This window comes from Rhincodon typus, unplaced genomic scaffold (genome assembly GCF_021869965.1).
Source record: "Rhincodon typus isolate 14 unplaced genomic scaffold, sRhiTyp1.1 hic_rhity00004149, whole genome shotgun sequence".
In the NCBI taxonomy this organism is placed as follows: domain Eukaryota; kingdom Metazoa; phylum Chordata; class Chondrichthyes; order Orectolobiformes; family Rhincodontidae; genus Rhincodon; species Rhincodon typus.
Window position 1 is genome coordinate 4179 of NW_025969787.1, and position 9599 is coordinate 13777.

Below are 9599 nucleotides of genomic sequence, written 5' to 3' on the forward strand. Positions count from 1 at the left end.
TCTCCTCTAGTTTGGCCCGTTTGATGATGACAAAGGTGTCGTCCACGTAGCCTATCCATAGTTTTAGTTGGATTAGCGGAAGGGCCATCCTTTCCAGTCTTTGTATCACTGCTTCGGCTATAAGTCCGGAGATAGGTGATCCCATGGGTGTCCTGTTGATCTGTTCGTATGTTTGGCCATTGAGAGTGAAGTGGGTGGTGAGGCATAGGTCCAGTAGCTTCAACATGTTATCCATGGAGAGGGTTTCATTGGGATCTTGTTCTTGTTCTAGTAGTGCTGTCATTGTTTCCCTTGCTAGTGGTATATCTATTGATGTGAATAGGGCAGTGACATCAAATGATATCATGGTCTCCTCGTCATCTATCCTTATGTCTTTTGTGGATTTGAAGAATTCTTGGGCTGAGTGGATTGAGTGAGGTGGCCTGCTGACCAGGTGCCTTAGTCTCCCTTGTAGTTCCTTGGCTAATCTGTGTGATGGCGTGCCTGGTAGGGAGACTATGGATCTAAGGGGTACTTCCGGTTTGTGTACTTTCGGGAGGCCATAGAATCGTCTACGGTAATGAAACGTCTGCGGAACAACGCACCAGCTCAGCAAGCCAACCAACCACAACTCCACAACCCGAGCTACAAATCTACTGCAAAACCTTAGTGACTAAACTATGGTCCACGGTGGGGATTCAGTTTATCAGCTTCCCTATCCAATTACATACTTGGAGGACCAAGGTAGCTTCCTTCCCAATCTGTCCACATGATTCCCATGTCCTTTACCCCGTAGAACATCAATTCTCTTGTTTCATTCTGCTACTTCAAATGTTTGATTAGTTCTTCTCGTTCAGTTAGTATATGTATTGAATGGCTTGAACCAACAACTTAATCTCCAATTAACCTCATGTTTCTTTCTTAACTCCCTGTTTATGAAAGCCTTCCTCAAACTCCTTTTTTTGACCAAGTTTTCAATCATCTCTCAAAAATGTTTCACATCCACTTCTCCAAAAGCACAATATTATGGAAGTTGCTGCTGTGCTTTCTAGTCATGCTTGCGTGACTTGGAAGATTTTGGTCTAAAAGTTGAATAAGGACATTAGGAACACATGTGTTGTGATGTCTGATTATCCTATGCTTGCCCATTGTCCTAACATGGTGCAATACAACACAAATGTGCTGTTAATAAGCAGAGGAAGTGGTGGAGGCTGATACAATTACAACAATTAAAAGACATCTGGATGGGTATATGAATAGGAAGGATTTAGAGGGATATGGGCCAAATGCTCGCAAACGGGACTAGACTAATTTAGGATATCTCGTTTGTGTGGACAAGTTGGCCCGAAGGGTCTGTACCCATGCTGTACAACTCGATGACTTTATAATTCCACATATGTTTATGTTTCCTTTAAATCACAAAGTTTGTCTTAAAAAGCCTGTCCACCATCGGTCATCATAAATCAGAAAGGACAGCACAAGAGATCAAGTCCTCTTACAGGCTTCATTGCGGGTAACGGTCATCAAACATAAAAATTACATACAAGCTTCCAGTATTTAAAGTAAAAATAGTAACCAGTCAAATTGAAGTTTAAAAATACAATCATACCTGGAGATTTGGATCTTGATCTGTGACGACGATCTCTAGATCGACTACGATGACGTCTAGGACTTTTGCTGCGATGTCTTTCACGACGTGGCGATGGGCTTCAGTAAAACAAAGATGTCAAATGTAAAATTAAAACAATGGATACTCAGTTGCTAAAAATGCCAAGAAAATACAAAACATCATACCTTCTTCGCTTGGGGGACCTGCTTCGTCTGTAAAATACAAAATTAAGAATGTGATGACCTTAGAATATTTCCTTTAGCATGATCAAAAAAAGTAATTTTTACTTTAAGTGGAATTTTAGTCAAAGTTTGGTCTCTTTTCTCAAACTTACGAGTTATTGTTGCACCTGCATGAATTAACACACTGCCAATAAACTCTAAAAACCAATGAATCAATTTAAAAGAATAGATTTACTACAATTTTCCAGTTGCATAATGAATTATTGTCACAAATTACTTCACTTGTGGAAAATAAAGACTGAAAAATTTAAAATGCTGCATATCTGACATAAAAACATATCAGATGTATTTCCACGAATGTTATGCTAATCTATATTTCCTCTTTTCATATGCTGATGATTTGTTGTGAATTTCCACATTGTATTTTACTTTATGCATTGGAAACTTATGACTGCAGCAGTTTTCTTACCGTCTTGGTGTTTTGCTTCGACTTCTTCGATATCGTGGAGATGGTGATCTTCGAGGTCGATCAAGATCACGGTAGCCACGTCGTGGAGGCTCTGGTGATGGAACTCTGTCACCCTTGAGGTTATTAACATATAATGTACAGAAAATTAAGAACAGGAATTGACTGTAACACAATTTTTCTGTTTATCCTTCAAGGAGTACATACAGAGAACGAATCTAACACAAAATCAACTCTTTCTCTGCAACCAGAAGAATAATACGGTTGTACAAATAATGCAAAATAAAAGTGCTTTTAAAACTGAAGTCACTTAGACTACCTAAGCTATACACACCATCAAATAGAAACTCAAGAAACATTTATGTCTGGCAATGTAGGGGATAAGAGATGGGTGGAGATAGGGTTAAGGCATTAAATAAATGATAAGGAGAAGGCATTAAAAAAAAACTGCTTAAAAAGCTTTATAAAAAGTAAAATACCGCGTTAAGTATATTGAATACTTAAAAGGTTTTATCTCAAAAAATCATTTCAGCATTTTTTTTTATTAAAATAAAACAAATGTAACCTTAAATTATGGAAGTATCATGATATTTTTGAAGTTTAGAAATATTTAAATGTATCAGTCCTATTTTTAATAAAATCTGGATTGACAGAAATACATGCAAGGTTATTAATAACAGATCTGTGATTCTTAGGCTTATTAGTATGACCGATCATTTTTTTTCAGATATCCGCCTTTATTAGTTCCAACACATACTGGAAGACTGAAGTTTGATTAAAAGTTAGGTGAATGGCTCAGCCTTGTTTGGACCAAATCATCTATTCCTAAGAAATGTTTAAAATTTGAAGGATAGGGCAATAAACATTTTCCACTTAGAAAAAAGGTTGAAGCCAATTTTTTTAAAATAATAAATACAATTATACAATATTTAATATAAACTCATTAGGTGTATAAAACCTTATCTTCATCCTCATCTTCATCTTCACTTGTGTCTACGTCGTCCATATCTTCCTCCAATGCACTGACTCGAGTATCCAGCATCTCTGCTTCTTCCAACACATAGCGTTTCTAGAAGAAAATAGCTTATTTTAATGCAGATTTACATCACTGAAAATGAACAGTTCAAGGATAATGAACGCTTTGTAGTTGAAAAATTCAGAACACGTTAACTGGACATTAGGAACATTTTAACAACTTATTTTTATGCTGCAGATAGCAATTTCACTTAGCAAAGGGTTACGCTTTTAAATATAAATAAAACCTTAAAAATATGTAACCAGTGTTGTACTTTTACAAACCATTACTGTTGTGTTTCTACCTGTGGAATTCTAGATTATGGGATTTTCAAATATAAATCTCTCAATTTACTAGGGTGGAGTGGATTCCTGTGACCTCCTCCTTCAATGTTCTTTTCCCTTTCCAAACACTGAAAGCAAGACTCTGAAGATATTTGATTGGACAAAATTCAGCTGTCTCAGCGCAGCCTCTTTATCCAAATTATCAATGATTTTCAGCGTGACAAGGGATCAAATAGGGGAGGGGGTTATTTGGTGTTGATTTCTGTGTTTATCACCATAAGCAACTTCTCTGACGATGAAGCAATCAATGATACTTTGAAGGACTTGAACAGCATCCAGACTTGAGTTCACAATGATAGAGAATATTCATATAACTCAAGTGCCAGACAAGAAAAGTGACACCATTGCAAAGTTCACCAATGCTTTCCCATTATCTATAAAGGTTCATGCAAGGAGTATAATGGAATACTCACATCATACCCTGGATGAAAGAAACATCTGCTATACTCAAGAAACTTGGTACTCTGCAGAACTAAACAGTTTTGACTGACTTCCCTACTAGTGAACTCAACATCAAGTTCTTCATTATCACTATATGCACCATACCTGCAATATTTACAGGATGCACTGTAGCAACTTAAAACAGTTATGCTGATAGCATCTGCCAGCCCCATGACCTCCACCATCGCAGAGAACAGCAGCAACACAATGGGAATTCCAAGATTCCTTCCATATCACATGTCAGCCTAATGCTTCATTTTAGAGGATAAAATCTTCAAATTTCTTAACGGCATCATTGACACACAGAAATTTCAGACGGAAGATCTCTATCCAAGGGATGTGTTACATTACCCACGCCCAGATGACATTTTCTTTAAAAGTGTAGATATTCAACTTAGATTACCCAGTTAAAACATGGGGAGTTTTTTTCGCTTACAATCACCATATGGTTTGGATACAAGTAAAACCAAATTGAATAGAGTACATACATAATAAGAATGCATCCTTCAATATGTCCTTCTTAGCTTATCTAAAATGCAAGTGAAAAAACTAACTTCTACAAAGTCACGCATTTAACTCGCTCACCTGTGCCAGACAACTTTCCTATTCTGAACTGGAAGTGAACTCGGTATTTTATACAAAGATGAACAGTGTCAGAGCCCTTTCCCATTCGAAGATACATCCTTCAGAGTGCTGACAAGTTATCAATCTACTATTGTAACAAATATAAAGTTGCCATAGTCCTACCAGACCATAGGGCTGCTCTGTCATTAGACAGAAAAGATTTGTGGTGGTTCAACCTGAGGTCATAGCCGAGCAAGTGCGGCTAGCGCCAAATTGGTCTTACAAGGAGATATGAGGATGGATTAATATTTTGAAGATTTGTTTCACTGTGAAAATTTATGTAGAGTTGCTCAGGATACTAAGCAGTGAATGTAAATCATAAGCAGCTTGTAGCTGAATTAAGTAAAATGTTAGGGAAGTAATGAAGTGATTCACTAACGTGATGTCTTCACTCTCTAGTAGTTCTACAAACTGTATTCATCAATAAAAATCAGCATGTCCTGTCACCTTGCAGATTAAAAATCCGATGTTAGCAATATCTGTTAGCTTTCAGTATTGTCTATACCTACACAGTAATTAATATCATTTTCTCAAGAGATTTCTTTACTAAGATGATCGTTGGTAATGTCGCACCTTCAGGTTTAATATTTTTGTTCTAACAATCCCCTCCCAACGAAGTACCTATCACTCCTCAGGCTCAGCCACTCGACAAACATCACTTCCAGGCTCCAGGTATTTTTCACACCTCGATAACAATACCGTACCACCTCAACCTGACCAATATCAGTCAAGAAACTCCTCCTCCCAATACAGCCTCTTTGTCCAGTGTTTCCTTTCCACCCTCTAATGTTGCTGGATTTAAAGACTGCACTTCACCTTGACTACTCAGGTGCTAAACCACAGGAAATCAAATAACTGTAGTGATCAAGCTCCTTGTGTACAATGTCTGCAAAAGTTTAATGTGAAGAGTTAAGATATAATTTGAGGGATCAGGTATGTATCACATTATAGAAATCCAAACTATTCCTTCATCAAAACAAAAATCATTAACCACACAAGGAAATTAAAATGCATTTTACTGCAAGATAATTTAACATATCCAATTCTCCGGCATCCAGATGCTCCCCACTCCCCTGCCGGTCAGTGCTGTTGTCTTGGTCCTTAAGGTCACGCGGCCAACAAAAATCCCCTGCTGCATTGTCATGGTAGCCGCCCTTTATATATGAGCCTACAATGTGAAACCTGGCAAGTTATCTATCATGTGGAGGGGTGGGGTGGAAGATAGTGGTGAATGGCAGCCAGGACCATTCCCACCTGACATCTGCCCATGCATACTTTTTCAATAAATGAGAATGGTGTGCAGGGGTGTCAAAACTGAATACGAGATACAATTAATTGGAGAATAGAACATACAATTTATCACTTTCAAATAATCTATACCTGAAGTCTGGGCAAGATAATATCACAAACTCGCTCTTCATGGAGTAGCTCATCCATAAATTCATCCACGTGAATAAGTTCAAACTCTTGAGGAGAAAAAAACCATGATAATACAAAAACAAAATAATACATCAAAACATTTTGATGTGTAAATTATTCATAAGTAAAAGGTGGGCATTGACTGGTGCCATTTAAGAACTGGCTAACCAGCTTGGAAGAAAATTAAGGTCTAAAATATCTCGAATTAGACTTAAATTCAGCTGCTTTTGAGACAATTTCATTATTTTTCCTCTACTAACAATATGCTTTACCGGACAGTCTTTTGTTAAGACGAATAATTTTTAGCTTAACTCATAAATTGGTTTAACACACAAGAATCAAGTAGGATTCAAAATACTAGATCTCTGGACTAGTCTTAGCTTACATCCGTAAAGAATAATGTAATAAATTTCAATGATTTAATTATTAAAAATAAATTGAATTTTGTTACTCAGTGTGAATACTTTGAGTAAGTTGAAATTAGAAATTATTGCAATATTAAGCTGTTGTGACTAAAGCAAAATCGCAATTGCTAAAATCTATAAACATCATTAGTGATCAAAATGTAGCTCCTTCAATCAAGTAATCTTTCAAAGTTTCATCCATAACGCCCTCAATTCTGTAAAGCAATTAGGTCTCACTTTTACTCGCGGTTGGAGCAACTTTTACCTCCATCTCTCTTCTGTCTCTTCACTTTCCGATAATCATTATAGAGTGGTTCCAGATATTTGTAACAATCAATGGCAGAACCTGTCAGTCGCATATACAATGCACCCAACAGTCTTACATACCTGGAAGGAAAACCAATTTAATAAAAAACCTTAATTTGCAAACATATTGCCACACTTAAAAAATCTTATATTGGCAGATACCAAAGAACTCGGCTATGCATTAATAAAGGATGCGCAAAAAAATTGACAAAAGTTGCAAATGTCAGGCACCAGAGGTTTAGGCAATTTGATGTTACATAGGGTAACTAATATTAAATAGTCATTAATTTACCTTTCCTTATAATGAAGGAACAAATTACATTTCCTGCAGTTTCCTCATATATGCAAGGAAGGGACAGGACTATCCCACCTCCATATTGAAGGGTCACACTGAAGAAGTTAATTTTACAAGTACAGCTTCTTCATTCAAATTGGTGTTCTTCATGTCCTTGTTAAGGCAGATGATTCAACCAAAAACTGCATCGCAGCCAGGAATGTCTTGCTCTCAGAGTCCTAATATGGATATTTTCTAGCCGGAAATGCCAAATAGCTTAAAAAAAACCCAGGAACTCTGCCTAATTGTTTATACTTTAACACTGTGCCCTCAGTCTGGTCTATAATTGGACAATGAACATTGGAATTGATAAGTTTACAAGTTATATGATTATATAAACCATACGTACTTAAAATCTTCATTCTTTATAAATTCAACGATAATATCTTTTTCAGGCTGAATTTGAAGCATCTTAAGAGTTAGACAAAGGAATGGTGAAGGCTTAATATTCCCACCATAGACGCCACCAATATATTTCAGTTCCATAGCTTTATCCACAACCAGTTCCGCTAAGAAACGAAAAAGAAATCCATTTACAACAACATTTCTACAGCATAGAACACCTATAATTGAATTTATCTGCTTTCATATTTAAACAAAATGAAGACTTTTGAAACGTTTCACACCAGATTTGTATTATTGTGGCAAGGAAAGCGCAAAAATGAACAAGAGTAAATGCAGCTAAGTGGAGAGAGCTTGGCTTGACCTGGAATTTTGCACAAATGCAAGTGTTGCATCAATAACAAACTCTTCAAATCTCCATTTTTGCCATCTACTACCCCATCCCCAAACCTCCTTTCCTTTCAAAGTCCTCAACTGTGCTGTCACCTGTCGAATTGTTGTATTTTCTCAGAAGTCTGCACATTAATCCCTCTAATTACTTTCATCTCAATATAAAATGACTCTTATCAAAATTACAAACAATATCCTAAGTGATTGTCACAAATACCAAATATTCCTCTCCTTTGCTCTTGTCTGCAGTCTTTGATGTAGCTTTGATCCTCCTCTATCACCATCCAACTAGGCAAGCCTGTACTCCCATGCTTCCGTTCGCATTTATTTAATCATAGCCAAGGAGTAACAACTTTCACATCATGGATATTATTTCTTTCTGAGTGAAGACTCTGAGATATGGTGGGCAAGAAAAATGGATAACATTTCTTCCTGGACAATAACATGGTCTTGAAATAATGCTGAAGCATGAATGGATGTTGTTTTGCAATAATAGAAACATAGCCAGAGATGGGTAAGCAGAACAGGCAAACATTTGGAAAGAAGTAATTTGACGAGGCTGCATGAGTTATCACTAGACTATTAATGCAGAAATTCAGCTAATGTTCTGGGGACCTGCGTTCGAATCCTGCTATGGCTGACAGTGGAATTTGAATTCAATTTTGGGGCAGCATGGTGGCTCAGTGGTTATCTCTGCTGCCTCCCCGCACCAGGGACTTGGATTCGATTCCAACCTCGGGGTTCTGTCTGTGTGGAGTTTGCACATTCTTCCCATGTCTGCGTAGGTTTCCTCCAGGTGCTCCGGTTTCCACCCACAGTCCAAAGATGTGCAAGTTAGGTAGATTGGCCATACTAAATTGCCCCATAGTGTCCAAGGGTGTGCAAGCTATATGGGTTAGCCATGGGAAATGCAGGGTCACAGGGTGTTGAGTCTGGGTGGGATGCTCTTCAGGCTGAATGGCCTGCTTCCACACTGTAGGGATTCTATAACAAAATACCAGCGAAAACAAGTTTAATGAAGGGGTTTGAATGGACAGGGTGAAAGTACAGAGCAAGTAGCGGATTTTGTGGAGTCCTCAAGAAGGGTCACTGGACTCGAAACGTTAACTGTACCTTCTCTCCACAGAATGCTACCCGACCTATTGAGTTTTTCCAGTAATTTCTGATTTTGTTAGTGGGTTTTGTGGATCAGTTTCGAGGAAAACTACAAAATAAGCTGAAACGCCATAAACGTTACATCTGCGACCTCGAACGAAGACCGGAATATGAAATGCCATCGTCGAACCGAGCTGCTGCAAACAGCCGAGGACACTGGAACGTTTACTGTCTGAACAAGGAGTGAGCGGCCCAGGCCCCAACCATGTCCTAAAGCTCAATGTTTGATCCTACGCCCTCAATCCCCACCTGTCAGCCCGAAACATTCCTCCTTCCAGTACTTGGATTCATAGATGCGGGTGCGGATGATTTTCTCGATTAAGTACTGCGGGTTGGTTCCATGGATGCTATGAGCATCTTTCACCGTCCGATTCGCCATTGCAATCCCGGTAGGCAAGGCAGCTCCTCAGTCAGGACGCGAGAGTGCGCTTCCCGATGTCGGGCGGACTCTCCGGTAACAGCGCCTCGCGCGGTCGGGCGGACTCTCTGGTCACAGCGCCTCCCGCGGTCGGGCGGACTCTGGTCACAGCGCCTCCCGCGGTCGGGCGGACTACCCAGTCCTCCTCTCTGCTCCTATGATGCTGCTTGG

At 38.6% G+C, this 9599-nt stretch overlaps 1 protein-coding gene across 1 annotated transcript; it reads right to left on the bottom strand.

Annotated features, from left to right (window-relative positions):
• Nucleotides 1-1588: 1588 nt before the first annotated feature.
• prpf38a (pre-mRNA processing factor 38A) lies at nucleotides 1589-9454 on the bottom strand (the record flags this gene model as incomplete). Its single annotated transcript, XM_048593830.1, has 8 exons — nucleotides 9260-9454; nucleotides 7473-7632; nucleotides 6749-6870; nucleotides 6041-6126; nucleotides 3195-3305; nucleotides 2240-2352; nucleotides 1774-1800; nucleotides 1589-1686 (listed from the first exon to the last, which is right to left on the bottom strand). Coding segments are annotated over exons 1-8 (847 nt in total), but the record flags the coding sequence as incomplete, so codon positions are not given.
• Nucleotides 9455-9599: the final 145 nt, after the last annotated feature.